Here is a 17607-nt window from a genome sequence, read left to right on the forward strand (position 1 = left end):
CTTGGAGAATTTGTCGATTCTTCGTAAAAAGGCAGTATACCCTTGAAAAAAAACTTAAGGTTTTATAGGCGGCAGGGATTGAATCAAAGACCTTTGGCTTGACATTTCTACGCACTCTTAAGTTAGTGAAATAGCAAAACTGCAAATTGAGTACAGAACTGACGATTTTATCTTGAATAAGTTGTCTGCTTTTGATTTACTGATGTAGAGGTGCTACAGTTCGTGAAGAACCAGGGTCTAGTGATTTATGACACATAATATTTTCTGTGGGATAGTAGGTTACCGTTTTGTCCGTTTCCCCAAAGCTAATGTCAATTTTAATCCTTGAACGGATAAAGACTACAATTGAGACTACACTCAAGAGGAATCAGGCTGGCTTCCGCAGCGGTCGGTCGTGCGTTGACCATATCAACACCTTACGCATTGTTCTTGAGCAGTCTGCAGAATTTCAAACACCGCTTAACCTCATGTTTGTAGATTTTAAGAAGGCCGTTGGCCGAGTTAACCGAGAATGGATATGGAGATCACTTCTTGGGAGGGAAATTCCGCCAAAAATTGTTGCCATTATAAAGGGCAGCTATCTGACTCTTTAAGTGCGTCAGGGTGTGAGACAAGGGGGTGTTTTGTCGCCAATTCTTTTTCTGCTGGCGATAGATGATGTTCTGACGGCCAGCATCGGTACAACTGAGAGGCAAGGTATTCAATGGAGAACGTTTGAAAGGCTTAGCCATTTAGACTATGCCGACGATATATGTCTCATGGCAAATAACATCTGTGGGCTGAACGAGATGTGTCAAACTTTACAAAAAAAACAAAAAGACAGAAATAATGCTAATAGGCCCCCAATACAACATTGTATTATTCTGCATGACACGCCTGTTGAAGAGGTCGAACAATTTAATTACCTTCGAAGTATTGTATCAGCAAATGGTGGTACGGATCTGGACGTAAAAGGCACAATAAATAAAGCTCGCGTTGCCTTTGGTGCTCTGTCCCAAATTTGGAAATCCAATCAAGTCTCCTTAAGCACTAAACTGAGATTCTTCGAATCCAATGTGAAATCCGTGCTATTATATGCTTGTGAAACATGGAAAGTCTTGGCCAACATCTCGAGAAAATCGAAGGCTTTTGTGAACCGCCACAAACAATATCTAACCAGGAATTGTGGCGTAGGACAGGTCAGAGGAGCTTGGACATCGACATCAGAAAACGCAAATGGCGATGGATTGGTCACACACTGAGGAAACCAAACGATGATATTTCGAAGCAGTCCTTTAAATGGAATCCTCAGGGGTCAAGGCGGGTTGGAAGATCAAGAACAAAGTGGAAATCTACAGTGCTATCGGAAGCTAACTCCCAGATAAAGACGTGGCCACAGTTAAGGTATCTAGCTGCAGATTGAGAAGGATGGAGACGTTTTGTTGACGCCCTACTGAGGAAACCAAAATGATATTGCGAAGCAGTCCCTTGAATAGAATCCTCAAAGGTCAAGGCGGGTTGGAAGACCAAGAACAACATGGAAATCTACAGTGCTATCGGAAGCTAACTTCCAGAGAAAGACGTGACCACAGTTAAGGTATCTAGCTGCATATCGAGAAGGATGGAGAGGTTTTATTGACGACCTATGCCCCTTACTGAGGAAACCAAACTATGATATTGCAAAGCAGTCCCTTGAATAGAATCCTCAAAGGTCAAGGCGGGTTGGAAGACCAAGAACAACATGGAAATCTACAGTGCTATCGGAAGCTAACTCCCAGAGAAAGTCGTGGCCACAGTTAAGGTTTCTAGCTGCAGATCGAGAAGGATGGAGATGTTTTGTTGTAGCCCCGTAACCCCGTACGGGGTTAGAGGACCTGATGATGATGATTGTAATATCGGGAAAAGTGGAGATCTGCAATTTGAATGCAAGAATTACTCTAAAAGGATTTGAAAATTACTCACAAAAGGAAGCGTAAATAAATGACATCAAAGCTTAACGCACTTACTATCAACCCACGTCTTGAAAAACACAGTACATAAAAAAGCTTTCAGCAATGGAATGTTGTAAAGTTTTTAAATGTTTTTTTTTGTAATAATATTGATAAATTTGACTCAAAATTTAGTAAGAACAAAATCACATATTAATTTAAAAAACATGAAGCTTAATTCTGAGGTCGGATTAAAAATTAGAAAAATATCTAATAAAAGAAAGTAAGATCTTTTTTAATTATTTAAAAAATTAGTAAAATTTCTATTGACATTTTTTCCCTAGAAGAAATTTTTAATAATCCAATAATTTTTTTATAATCTTTGATATCACATTAATACTTCATTTCGAGGAATACTTTTGACGTTACAAATTTTGATTCCCAATTTTCAAAGATGGGAAAACTTTCGAGTGATATTTTGCTGAAATATTTCATATTTGTATGTTTCCATTATTTTTCTTTTTGACTTCTTCGAATCTATTAAAATAAAACCAAATGGCGGATGAAATATCAATAGGAGCATAGAGAAGGGTTCTTTACTGAGTCCGAGCATAGCGAATATCGGAACTAAGTTTGTCCTGAGCGTTCAAAATTATTTCTGAAAGGCAACTGACCTAAGCTCTTATTATTTGACATTTGTCAATTTACTGGTCATTTTCTTCTCCAGAAATAAGATTCAAAATTGAAGTAAAAAAATTGACAGTTCACTTTCTGTTCTGCACTAAAAAAGAAAACACCTAATAGTTTGTTCAGTATTCTGCTGTCAGTTTTGTGTCACTTCCTTGTGACTATAAATTGGATTTCCTCCATTCCTGACAACTTTACTCCACACACGGGAATGGTTGAGAGTTGTAAATCACTAGGTCCTAGTTTTCAATGGACTGTTGCGCCACCAAATTTATTTTTTAATTATTCACATTTCTGAAAAATATTGTTTGATTTTAAGCTTTTGAGATCCAAGTCTTTTATAGTGAAGGCTTCTGAGTTAGAAATTCTAATTATGCGTTTTCTAAGTTCTCGTGGGTTTTGTCTACATTTTTAGTACTTAATATTTCCGAAATATTGAAAGCAACTTACTATTGAAAACCACTTAACTTTTCAGTCAAAACTATTCCAATTTTTCTGAAACTGACTCCAGTTTAAGGAAAAATTTAATTCACACTACTAATCAAAAAATCCAATCAAATCAAAAGAACAATCTTTTACTTTATCAATTGCAAGTCATAACAAAAAATCATGTGTTAAAAATCTCAAAATTTTTTAGATTGAATTTTCGAATTTATTTAAATTTTTATGTCATCTGCTTGACCTTATCAAATTTTTGATGAAGTTAATTAATGATTCAAATTGCATGTCATTTAATCAAAAACCATATTTAATTTTTCCTATTTCATAAAACTCTGTCCATTTTACGGTTTTGATGGCTATTTTCTCTTTTTTTGTTGTTGATATATTTTAAATTAGTTTTTAATTATAAAATTAAGTGATTATCTTCAATAATCCTTGAATTGGTTGATAGGAGTAGATTCAATGCAAGCAAACTAAACGTGTTTATGCATAAATATATCATCATTTCTATTTATGTTGGTTGAAATATAAATCTGCTTTTGAAATTCATGTAACCTCAATCAAACAAATATTATTTAGTATCCTTTTTCAAATATTTCATAAAGTCCATGAAGTCGAATTCATTAGGCATACAAAAAAAAATTTAAAATAGAAAATAAATCCAATAACATCAAATCACGTTATCCAATTTCATTCTAATTAATACATTTTTAGCAATTAAAATAAATTCCAATGGAAAAATAAAATAAATAAAATATTTACATTCCTCTACAAAAAGGAACGCAAAATTTTTAATGAGAAACGCGTGTTTTAAAATAATGTGAAAAAGTATTATTTACATAAACACAGGGATAAGCACAGAGAGGGGGTTAAATAAGATATAAAAACAGATATTTCGTTATCCTTAAATTATCCCTAAAATTGATTTCCAAAATTATAAATGTCTCCCTGTAATATGCAACAGTTTTTCTTTTTCTTTTTAAATTTAAAACCAAAAACTTACTTCATTAATAATAATTATTAAATTCTTTTGTTTGTTTTGTTTGTTCCTTAACTTAATTTTTAAAGAAAATTAAAATAAAATAAAATGATATTATAAAATACATGATTTTGAGATTCAATTTGATAAAATTCATTTTTTGATTATGATTATTTTGTTTTTCTAATCGTTCGTTCGTAATTTTTGTTTGTTTTATGATGATTTTGAAAATAATGTTTCTTGTTTGTAATTATGTGTATTGTAGGTACAGCTGCCACGCCTCCTCGCCTCTTTTTTTTCTTTTAATTCTTTAAGTTTGTTTTGTTAAATGTGTATGGTTTTTGTTTTGTTTTTTGTTTTAATTTTGGCACACTCCTCAATCAGACTATTATCTCCCGAATGACACGACGATTTCTAGAATTAGGTGTCGAATAGCCACTTTCCAGACTTTCATCATAACTAAGGGACATGTGTTGTTGTGGTGGTTTCGCATCTTCTTGTTCCATGTGTTCCATGTATGGATTGGGTAGACCGCTTACGTCATGATATGGTGAATCTAAAATTAAATAAATACAAAAATAAGTTAAATGGTATAAAATTGGTATAAAATTTGTTTTTATTTTTAAACGATGTGCAGTGTGTATAGCTTTTATGTGGAGTGTGCTTTAGTTTGTATCTATGATTTATTTTTATCAAATACAACAACAACTAAATGAAAACTTACATTTACTGCTTCCCGTTAAAGCGTTATATCCTGTACAATATCAGCTTTTTGAATGCAATTTAAGAAAAAATACAGGAAAGCAAAGATTTTGTATGTTTTTTTTTTGATTCAGTTATTAATATGAATGGAAATATTTATGAACATTTATAAAAATGAAAAAAATACATATTAAGCGGATGGGGAAACATTGAAAATTTACTAAAAATGGGGAAGAACTTAAAATAATCAAAACAAATATGGTGGAAAACAAGCCATCAACTAATTGGTATAAATGTGAATAGATGTTTTTTTTGTCATTTGTGTTATGCAAAAATGTTTTATAAATAAACTGGACCTTAAATAAAGGAAATGTGGTTTTTAGACCAGTTTATACCAATTACTGAATACAAGAATTATCGTTTTAGTTTTCCTTAAAATGGTTAAGTAAATTGTTTAGAGCTATGTATTTCGATTAAGCTATATAGCGTTGGCACTTGACACCTGTCAAATTAATCTGTCATTTGGAATGTCATAATATTAGTTCGCTATTAATGTTTATATGGTATTGTATTTACGTTAAAAATCCGGGGACACTCGTTACATTTAATATCAACATTTCTCAAGAGATAAGAGAGACATGGAGAGATACAGTGGCGACAAAATAAATAGCACAGTTATGGTAAAAATTCTCTTTAGGGCTCTAACACAAAGAGCAGTTATCAATGCCAATACCGTAAGAGGTTTGTTGATATGTACTTTCAATGTATAATAACGGTAAATCAATTATGTACAAATAATTTTATAAACAAAGCCATATGGAAGTCAAATGGTACCAAGGTGCAATCAAGCTAAGTAAAGTTTCCATACACATTCTTACTTTTTAAAAGGTAAGTAAGAATCTTTTATAATGCTTTTGGTAGATTCTTCAATTTGAATTAATAAATTATAGTATGGGACATGGCAAACAATCGACAGAGGCCTTCAGGCTATGAGTTCTTGATTTCAAGAAAGAAGGACACACAAACTCTGAGGTAGCGCGGAAATTAGATTGTTAAAGGAAGAAGGTAATTAATGCTCTTCACCATTGCCGAGAAGAAGGGAGTGTTTAAAATAAAACTCTCAAGAATCGGTCAAGAAAAACCACCCCTCGAACTGATATTGCCATCGCCCGCTTGAGCAAAGCTGATCCATTCATGACTGCTCCAAAAATACAAAAATGCAATTGAAAAAGATCTTGGTATTTAAGTGTCTTGAAGTACAGTTAAAAATCGTTTACGTGAAAAAAATTGTTTGGACGAATTGCAAGAAAAAAACTAAATGTCTCTAAGCGCAATCTCTCTTGTCGACTGCAGTTTGCAAAGGAGCATTTTCCAAAAAGATCCAAATTGGTGGAGAAATATCTTATGGAGCGATGAGTCCAAATTCAATCGCTTTGCGATGCTTCTTTACTTAGGCTGAGGTAAGCTCGCCAGACTCCAGGGTCGTCTCGAGAAAGCACGAAACTCGAGTATTGAGAGTTGACAAAACTATCTTTTTCTAATCCAATAGAGCGGCTTACGACTAAACAATAGGATACCTGTAGATAATAATACCCATTATATACGAACTTAATCCTACGGTCAAGAGCCCATCGACACCGGAAGGGTGAAGAGGAATTACTTAATAATAAGGCAAGTGCCCTTCGACACCGGAAGGGTGAAGGGGAATAACACAATAATTCAGCAAGTGCCAATCGACACCGGTAGAGTGAAGTGCCCGTTTACACCATTTTTGTTTTTGATGTTTTTCTTGGCATGGTATGGGGCAACTTCATCCTATAGAGGGTATAATGGACCAGATTAAATACAAGGAAATACTAAGGTATACAATGCTACCGTATGCTGAGGAGGAAATGCCCTTGAAGTGGACATTTCAACAGGATAACGATCGTAAACATACGGCTTAGTCTGTTGAGCAATGTCTATCCGCTCAAAAAATCAGTGCCATGGAATGGCCAGCCCAGTCCCCAGATCACGATCCTATTGAGAACTTATGGAGTGACGTCGAAAAAGCGATAAATAGATATGATATTTCCAATTTCGACAAACTTTGGCAGGAAGTTCAACGAGCTTGGTACTCAGTACCTGTTGAATGATGCCGGATTCTTGTTTTATCTAAAATTAAGGGTTACCCAACCAAATACTAGCTATTTTCTTTTAAGTGTATGGAAATGTTTATTATCTTGTTTCGTTATTTATGAAATGTGCTATTTATTTTGTCCTAGAAAATCTTGAACTGTATTAATGATTTTGTTGTTATTTTTTTTTGTTTGAAGTCAATACACTTTATTTTTAAAAATTAGCTCTTTTCGAAAACATGCAACCATTTTAAACAATTCACAAAAGGTCAAGTTTCCAGATTCTAGACTTAATTTGTATAAATAACGCATTGAAAAAGTTTATACCAATCAGCGAAAGATAAACAAATAAGTGAAAGCTTATTTAATTAACATACAAATAGTTTCTACAATTCTCAATTATGAAAACAACATAACTATTTAATTAAAATCATGATAAATGTACTAGACTTGTTTATACCATTTAGCTTATTATAAAAGGTATAGTAGAAACTGACGCTAATCCTCATAGTGAAGTTAATCATTAAATGAATCTACCTTTCTACATTTTCATTTCTTTTTTTTTTTGAATATACACAACCATTTTATACCATTCAGAAAATCTTTAGGTTCAGTTTTCGAATTCAAATAAATTATATTTCTTTTTTGTTCAAGGATTCCTTAAGCATTATGAATTGTGTTGTAGGACGAAAAGTGTTTTAAAGATAAAAGTCCTTTTTGCTTACACAAACTTTTAGTTAATTACCTGAGGGTCATCCATAAGAGTTGTAAGTACCCGTTTATACGCATAAGTGGCAATTTTGAAAACCATGTCATTACTTTCAAATACGCACTGCAATATTTGAAAAAAAGAAATGCTTTTTTGGTCGGAGGTTATAAGAAAAAGGTCGGCTAGTTCTTTAAATGCCTATTTTATATTTTTTCTTATGACTTTTTAAAGGCCTTTAAAATTCTTTTGAAATGCAATAAATTTCCAAATTTGCAATAAATATCAAATTTTCTACCCTTTAACCTCGCTTTAAAATGGCCAATTTAAAGATTACAAATTATTTTAACTTTACGTTGCTCATTATGTTTATTTTTAAATACCTGTATTTAAACTTTGTTGCAAGGTTTTTACAGGACCTTTTTATCCACCAAAGCAAAAATTCAATCATTTAAGGGCAACATAAAAACAAAGGTAACCATCAAAAGCTCAAAACTACTCCCTACAAATGCACACACGCCGGGCACCGTGGCACCGAGTCATGCCGCCAGCCGTCAGCGTCAGCATCACCGTCAACGCCACCGATTTATAAAAGTGAGTAATTTACATTGCCTAATTGCAACTTCTGCAATGTTGTTGCAAGAATTTAATTGCGGCTAAATTAGATGATTGCGATGAATTTTTTTTTTTCCTCTTCTATATATTTTTTTATTCGTCCTTTTATTGTTTAAGGGATTATATTTTTTGTGTGTGTGAATTTGTTTTTCTTTCCTGCCAATTTTGTGTAGTTAGTTATTGTGTTTCGAGTCTTTTGTAATAGACTTTCACTCTATACAAAGTACAAAACACACGTGTACTTCAATCCCACTATAGTTGGGTGTTTTTTGTCAAAAAGTGTATATATAAAATAGGTATATGCTACATCCCCATCACAATGTTGTTGTGTACACAAGACTTATCGTCTAATGGTGGTATAAGCTCACTTCCTACTTGTTACCATATACATACATACAAAAATATATTGTGAAAGCAGGCAACCATTGAGAGTAAAGGCAAATGCAAAGGCTTCTGGGGCAATTTCGTGTCACCCTATTATCATTGTCGTTGGCAGTGACAGCTAAGAGCCAAACCCCCGATGGCTTTTCATTTTCTCATTTTAAAATGAATGAAAGACAAGAACGAACGACAAAAAAAACACACACAAAAATAGAAAACAGAAGTTCACAAATACATAAACAGTAATGGAGTTTTGGTTGTTTTATGTTTTTGCTCGTTTTAGACCATTTATTATACTTTAGATTTTATGTAAGTCTTATGCCTCTAGAACTTGTTATGTTATAACTGCAATTATATAAATTAAAACAATTTTATATAATAGTAATTTTTATACCAGTTAATATATCCTATTATAAAAGTACGCCTCTTAAGAAATTTATACCAATCATTACATATAGAAGCACAATGTCATATGTTCATAGGATTAAGGTCCTAAAGCCATCAGTTCTGCCTTAATTTTTATATTAATTAAACGAGTATGAAGTAATTCTAATTTTATACCAATCAACAAAATTTAGTAGCTTAAAGAATTGTAATCAAATCAAATAAGATTATATTGTTTGGAGAGCAATATGCTATGAACTTCTTTGACGAAAAGATTCTGAAAGTCAGTTTTAGTCCTGACATGGGAAATAAAATTCAAAAGCGAGCTTAACGACAATGATCTTTTAGGAAAATCCGTTTTTTATACTGGTTTATACCAATCGTAAAAACTATGCATAAGGATTTATTTGAATGATTCTTCCTCAGTTTGTTCAAATTTTATTTTTATACCAATCAGTTAAAACAGTTGAAACTTGAATCTAGACTAAATAGTTAATTCAAACTCAAAATGTTGATAATATTATTCAAATATCAAAACCAATAAAGTTTTTATACCATTCAGAAATTTGGCAATTAAAACAGTTTAAGCTTAATACTATTTAAACTAAGTAGTTTATTCGAACTCAAAAGATTGTTGATAAGTTGTTATACTTAATGAAATAGAATACGAATCAAATATCAAAACAATTACAGTTTTTATACCAATCGGAAATTTCGGAATTTTTGTTTAGATAGTCAAATACAAAAAAAGCATAATGATTTCTTATAATTTTTGGAAGTTATCGTACTTTTTGAAGCAGTCAATTTTCTTGGAGAATTATGCTAAACTGTCAATTAAAGTTTAATCCTTAAAATTTTTGAAATTCAAACCAATGTTTTTAATGGATCAGAAACCTTCTCATTATAATGTTATTATTCCAACATTCCGTGTTTTTTATTGAACTTTACTTATAAGTATTCATATCTAACTTTTGTTCCTTGCTAAAAGTTTTCCTAGAATCCAAAACATGATCCTTTATGTATAATTTTCGAAATTGAATAAAAGCCAAGTAAGATCACCGTGATGGATTTTAATACTCTTATACCTTCCACCTTCTAGTTGTTTTTTTTTTTTTTTTATTTTTTAAGCTCGAAACACCTTCTTATTTTAGCGGAAAATTTTAAGTGCATTTGCCAGAACTGCCACTTCTATATAGTAGTTAGTATAGAAGCAGCTTGACATTCAAAATAAGCGACAGAGTGAGTATGGGGAAAAGACTTTTTTGTGATGTCAGTTAAAATTGTGCGGAAGCGTATCCTTATTCCACCATTACCATCACCAACGACTACGCGAAACGCGACGCACGTCGAGAATGACAAACGACGACTTCAATACGCGTTGTCATCGTTACGCCTACTTCTAAACATTTTATGCGAATTTCTCGTGTTTCAACATAAAAATAAAACAAAAAAGAAAAACTATTTCGTTACATAAATTCATCTTAATTATTCAAGTATTTTAAAGAATGTATAAGAAGCTTAAGGAGGAATGGTGAGTAGTGAAGTGATGTTAAAAATAAAACACAAAATACTTGTAAGTCGGTATAACAGTTGTTGTTATAGAGCAAGAAGCAGGTTCTTACTTCCTACCTTTAGGCATAGGATTCTGATTATTAGGTTAAATTGAAGATTTGAGTTTCACTACAACACCACCGTGAAATTTATAAGAGAACACATACACAAACGCACCCACACTGATACATATTGCATAAATAATTAACAATATTTGGGAAAGAAACCCCAGGGTTTCAAATACCTACAAGCTTCCTTATACCATAGTCTAAAAACTAGGGGCTTTTGTTTCGACAAATGAGTCCCAAGAAAATTGGATTACGACTTCGCCATTGAAAGAAGCAGAGTAAGTCTAAGAGGTATGTAGGTACATAGAGTAAAAAGCGCCTCAAGATACGATATAGGTTTTAATCAAGTGCACGGGTGGGCTTCATGCCATTCCCTATAGCTCGCTCTATAGATGCTCTGTTGTCATAGTGGTTTAGCGAGCTAAAAGATTTTTGCCTGTGGAGTCTTTCAATTTCACTGTGTGAATGGAAATAATTTGATTTGTTTGCGAGTATAAAAGATTCTCAAATGTGCAACCGAGCGATGCATTCACGAGGCTTTTCAGTTTTCCTTTTCACCATCATCATAATATTAATATGAATGCCTGGGAGGATGACATAGGTAAGTGTTAAGGGAGTTTCCGCGTTCATCAGATTCAGTATAGTGATGTCTCCTTGAAGATATAGGCGATAGACGTTATGGGAAGATTTAAATTAAAATCCGCTGATTTTATTATTGACTTAGTTGGTAGTTAATTGCAACTAATTAAAAATTAAGTTCAAGCTCCTTTTGGAAATTATTATCAAGAGTCATTCATGGGAAATGCGCCTGCAGAGATAATTGAGGTTTTTCTGTCATAGAATCTCAAGGCCTCTTTGTCACAGACAGAAGTAAAAACCTTAAGGGTTCAAAAAGAGTTTAAGAAGAAATATAAGCAGCCTTGAAAGAAAACTGATAAAGCGAAATCATTGGGAAATTTTAAGGTGGAAAAGTCGGCATTTTAAACTTTGGTTTAAATAATGCAAAAGACTTCAAGAAAGTTAAACATTTTAAATTTAAGCTATAAATGGAAAAGAAAAACACTTGGCTTTAGATCAAATTTAAGAAAAAGCGAGAGAAAGTAAAAATAATAGGAATACAAATTTTGAGAAAATGTAAGGTACCACAAGAAAGTGTACTAGGACCAGTACTTTACACATTAACAGAAAATGCCGCTGAAAGATTAATTTATGCTTATTTAATAGCTGCATTTTGACAATCTAAGAAGACACATTAGTTAATAATAGAAACAAAATCAGCAGTGTAATTTTGACATAGTGAAAGTTGGGTAAACAAAATTTAACAAGGTTAAGCATTTAAAAAGACAACTTCTGTAATCGACAATTTTAAGTAAAAGTATAATATTCTGAAACTGAAAATTGAATATGGTGTACCACAGGAGAGTGAACCAGGACCAGTACTTTTCACATTCATAGAAAATGTTGCTGAATAGATTAATTTATTTTTTTTTAAACATAAGTCGTGAAAATTTCGATAACATTTTGAAATTGTTTACTTCAAAACTGAAAATTGTTACTTCTTAGTGTAAAAGAGTGCAAAAGTTAAGTATTAAAAAAGAAGTCTAAGAAAAAAGTGTTGTAATCAACAATTTTTACGGAAAGTATACTATTTTGTGAAAATTGAATACGGTGTACCACAAGGGAGTGCATTAGGACCAATATTTTTAATTTACAAAATGTTACTCTGGGAGGACTTCAGCCCCATTTATTCCGGTTAATTCAAGCTAAAAATAAATTACCTTGCATCTAAACTTATAAGTTTGAGTGGAGTTTGGTTAAAAGGAGTTCATGGTGGTAGAGATATTGAAGTTAAATAAGTTTGGATTCGAAGCTTCGTTAAGTCAATAGGAGGTGTGGTTTCTTGGTACATAGAAGAGGCAGGAATTTCTCAGGTTATTCGCGTTAGTGCTGAAAGAAATCGAGTTATAGAGAAAAAAGGAAACTGAACCAGAGTGAAGGCGATTTATGAAAAATATGTCAGCAATTTCTCTACATTCTTGTAATGAGTTGAGGTTACAGTAAAAGGACATCATTAAATGAAGGTATTGAAGTGCAATGCATTCTATTTTTAATAAAGAAACCAAAAATGAGGCGCACATTCAAGAAGAGGTAGGGTGAACGTCATATACATCAATTGGGTGACGAAAGGATTAGAATATTGGTTGGTTCATCTTTTAACTAAACCTGATGCAGAGTTGGCCTTTTAAATTATTTCATCAATTCGAAGTAAACATTTCAGTCCACCCTCACAAAAAAGGCCAAGATTCCTTATATTTTCTAGGTAATGTATGTGTGGGATGATTATAAAGTTTGCAAGGATGACTAGGTGTTTTAAAACGTTAAGGCGAAAAAGCCATTTCCTTCCATTTTTTTATGTTGAGCTCTTAGCAATTTTTAGTACACCAGGTTGAGAAATTTTCGAGATCTGTTTGGACGAGGGATATGGGATATTAAAAATATTCTATCGTCAGCGTAAGATGATATTGGACAATGGTTTAATGTCCTTATTTGTAACGATAAAGAGCAGAGGGCCTAAATTACTACCTTTGGGCACACCATACAAGTCCAGAGCAGGATCATAAAGTGCAGATCTAAATTGTTCCAAATATTTACGATTTTTAAGGTAAAAAGAATTCCATTTCAAGAAGAGAAGTGCAAAACCTAAGGAGGAGAGTTTGATTTTAAGAATAATTGTCAAATTCCTTGCTAAAGCCACCTAAGATCATATTAACTTCATTTCCGCTATCTAAGACTCTTCGAGTGAAAGCTATGTACTCTTAACCCATTTTTTGTATCCTAAGATTAAATTGAAAATAATTCTCATACCTATCTTTGTCCCAGTTCTGGAACTAACTTAAAATTGTAAGTTTCATTGTGAAAGACTTTGCCATTTGGTTCGAGCTTAATTCTGTATTATATATTTTTCTGTAAGATTTCTCTTTGAATTATTAAACGACGTCGCGTCACCGTCGACAATGTAGAGCACCCGCGACGATGAAAATCCCTGTCAAATATTTTTGATTGTGAATAAATAATACTAATCCCAAGGACTCAGACTCAACAAACCTATACATACTCGTATGTTTACTCCACACACTGAAATAAAATATTTGAATGGTTGCCCAATAACATAAATACTTGGAAAATAATATATACATAGATAATCATGAAAATCTGGTTTCTCCCTTTTCTCTTTTTGTCAATATAAGTTTTGGTAAAACATATTTTTTCTGTTGTCGACAAACAGGATATCCTTGATCCTTATATCCATCCAACCTACCTCCCTCCCCTTCAAAATCAACCCTTTTAATCCTCTTTTCCTGTTCCTGCTCTAGAGACCAATTGAAATTCAATCATTTGTAGATTTCGTTACACTTTTGCACTGTAGGGTAGGTTGGTTGTGTATATCGTGTTTATAACATTCAAGGGTGTCTTTTAAATCTCATGCTGTTTCACTTGAAAAAGCTTTTTCCTACTTCAGATATTTATCGTGTGTTCCATTCTGCCTTCTGTGAATGTTTATGAACAACAAAAAGTATAAACCAAAAAAGAAAAACTAAGTTCTAGGAAGAGGCGAAAAATTGTGTTTTGCTTATTTTTTTCTTTTTGTTTCTATTCCTCTCATTCTAGGTTCAAAAAAGAAGAAAAAATAAAGGACACACATTCCTTGAATATATTTTCACTCTATTTATTCGTATCAAAAGATCGAAAATGGTGCATCCACCTTTTACTTTTACAACAGCATCATAGAGACAAAAGTTTATATTCCACTTTTCCTCCTACATTTTTCTTGTCAATGTTGAATGAAATTTTCTTCATCACGCATTAGTGAATTAATATTTCCTTCTCGTATATCCTTTTTGGTCTCTGATGGAAATAGTTTTTTTTTCTGATTTGTACTGTTCACAAAATATTATTCTTATATGCATAGTTTTTTTTTAAAGGACATAGTTATGGGTAGAGATGGGTTGAAAAGTGAAGACAGAAGGATACAGGATGCTTGTGTTAAATATGAATATCAATATGGAGTAAAAAGGTGTAGAAGAAGAAGAAAAACAACGTATATTTTATTTATTAAAACTTTGTATAAATATCCATACAGGATGAGTTTCTTAAAAGCCGGATAAGCTATGAAAAAAGAAAGACAAATAATTTAAATCCAATAAAATCAATGAGTACTTGTACTAAAAAAACTGTTCTCTATCTTAGAAAAAGGAGAATTGAAACCAGGTTTGGGTTTAAATATTGAAAACGATGATTTCATTTTGTTTGAATTAAAATGACGATACGAATTGCAGCAGGAAAATTTCGAATCTAACAAATATTCACCTTGTAAAACGATAATATCATAATCGTAAACGGGGCGTATACGTACTTTTTTATTTCATTGAATTTTAGTTTTACAATATTGTCTTTATTTTGGATTGGAAAAACTTTTAAAAAAGTGCTAAAGACGTGTCAAATATTAGAATTGGTATAAAAAAGGGACTTTAGATATCGTCTATATAGTATATTGCCCTCTGAGGCGATTCCTGACTGAAGAAGACTATGATGAACTCCTAAATTTGTAAGGGAGTAACTTTCTTATTCATGGAAATTTCAAAACGAAAAACACCTAATGCGGATCTAGGCTAACAACGATTAAGGGTAAACGACTTAACCAAGTAGGCAAATTTGATTCTTAGCTATTGTTCCGATTCCTACAAAATAAAAGGCCTAAAGAAATCATATAAGTGTCGATGTTAATTACGGTGATGATGAAGTCGAACAATTTTTTGTTGGTGTGCATCAGGTTACGAAAGTAGTCTAACTATTTCTAACTTGAGAGAAACAGAAATAAAATATCGTGGTAAAAAAAGGAAGATTAGAAAATCTTTAACCGTCTTAAAAACGAACTAAAACAAAATGAATCAGTGAGTTCAAAAATAATTCACATCTAAGAATGTAAAAAGACCCAAAACAACCGCCAACATATTTTCAAGATCGCAAATGGATCAGAATAATAAACAAATTAGGTGGCGAAACACTACTTTGAGAATAAGGGCCTAGTGACTTATAAATCTTAATTGCAGGGATGGCGGGGACCTACAGTTTCAAGCCGATTCCGAACGGTTTATTTGAGAAGGCACTTTTTATGACAAAAATTACTCTTGGAGAATTTGTCAATTCCTCGCAAGAGGCAGTATCCGTGGAAAAACTTTAGATGGCAGAGGCAGGGTTTGAACTTAAGACCTCTGGCATGACAGTCCAACGCACTAAGCATCACGCCACAGGTACTGAAAAATGGATCAGAAACCAGACACAAAAAGCTGATATCTTTGTTGGACATCTAGCAAAGTTTTTAAACCATTATTGGCAAATACTGTATAGATCACTTAAAGTTTGTTAAAAGGGACAGCGAATCTGAATCGCATAATGAAGTTAAAAGCATATGGCAACCTAAGTTTTTCGTAACTTATTTAAAAATTGACAGGGAACGATCTTATCACTGCTTAAGTTTTGAGAGAAATGCTTTTGATGGTTTAAAAAAAAAACTCAAACTTATATCTTAGCTCGAATATAAAAAATTATTGAAACATCCCATCAGGCATTGCAATACCTAATCATGGTAACCCACGAACATAAGTAGCACTAACCAATATTACTTAAACTATCAAGTTTTCAAAAAAAAAATGCTACTCAAAGATTTCAGCAAAATGATAATGATGAGAGACCAGTTTCCAGTGTGCTGGAGGCACTTGAAGAAATACAAGTATTCTCAGCTATATTTTGAATATATGCTCAAGCTTTTGACAAGAATTGGAAGTTGGGACTTGAGTAAAAACTGTATGGGGACCTTCTCAGGCAGTCCTACGAAATATCTTACGAACCGATTGTTTTTGGAACGGTTCGATCCAAATTATTTTAAAATAAAGATAATTAATAACTAGTGTACCTCAGGGAAGTGTACTAGGACCAATATTGTTTTTTTTTATAAACAAGGGATATTGGACCATTTTTTACTATGATATTGCATATAAAAAAAAATCTTATTCAAACTTTCTCTATAACAGCCAAATTTCCCAGCATATGGAAGAAGTCATTTCTAATATCAATTTTCAAGAAAGGTTACAAGGCGGATACAACAAACTACAGACACATTGCAAAGCTTTCTTGCATTCCTAAATTGTTTAAAAAAGTTGTTTGTGAAAGTGTAGCATTTTTTTAGTAAAAATATCATTTGCGAACACCTACAGGGTTTTGTGAAAAAAGATCAAACCTTACTAATCTCCTCACATTCTAAAACGCTGTAGATCAAGGTTATGAAGTTGATACCGACTTTTCTAAAGGTTTTGACCAACTTAGCCATGGAATTATTTTATTTAAACTTAAGGCTCTTGGTTTTTCACCATTGTTCTAAGCTTGGATTAAATTATACCTTGAAAACAGATCCTATGAAGTAACGTTTAGAAATTGTCATTCTGAACCTTTTGTTGCTCTACTTGGTGTTCCTCAAGGAAGCCATCTTGGCCCTTTTCTGTTTATCCTGTCTATTAACTATGTATCGTCATGTCTATGCTCAAGTGAACTTCTCATTTTTGCTGACGATATGAAGATTTTCAAATTAATAAAGCCCACCCATGATCGTATTATTTCACAAGCCGACATTGCTAGTTTCACATTTTGGTGTGGGAAAAATAGCCTTTCACTCAATCCTTTAAAATGCCCGACGATAACTTTTACTAAAGTTATCTACGATTTTAACTTCTTCAAAGGCAATCTCTCCATCCTGTGCCTGTGTTAGGCTACAATTGTATTATTTTTTATTAACAACTAACACATGCACTTATGATGAGCCTCTGATCGTAGTTTGACGCTTGCTATAAGCTTACTACTATCTGAAATTCTCAAGTGTAAATATTGGTCCCAAATAGATCCGTAACACAAAAATGGCTAAAGCAATCGATAGAGATACTGTTTGGTCAGAAAAATGGCCAAATAAAATCAACATAAATCGACACATATATACATTTTACAGAAACAGAAATAA

At 32.6% G+C, this 17607-nt stretch overlaps 1 protein-coding gene across 3 annotated transcripts in view; it reads right to left on the reverse strand.

Annotated features, from left to right (window-relative positions):
* Nucleotides 1–2485: 2485 nt before the first annotated feature.
* LOC129951096 (nephrin-like) overlaps nt 2486–17607 on the reverse strand; it is a 556044-nt gene continuing 540922 nt past the window's right edge. For 2 of the 3 annotated variants that reach the window (XM_056063107.1, XM_056063106.1), the window contains one exon: nt 2486–4570. In XM_056063107.1, the coding sequence (XP_055919082.1) occupies nt 4395–4570 (176 nt within the window). In that variant the 3' untranslated portion in view covers nt 2486–4394. Of the gene's footprint in view, nt 4571–4738; nt 4783–17607 lie in introns of all 3 variants that reach the window. The other variant, XM_056063108.1, reaches the window with a different exon arrangement.

The sequence above is a fragment of the Eupeodes corollae genome, chromosome 3 (assembly GCF_945859685.1).
Source record: "Eupeodes corollae chromosome 3, idEupCoro1.1, whole genome shotgun sequence".
NCBI classification, from domain to species: Eukaryota; Metazoa; Arthropoda; class Insecta; order Diptera; family Syrphidae; genus Eupeodes; species Eupeodes corollae.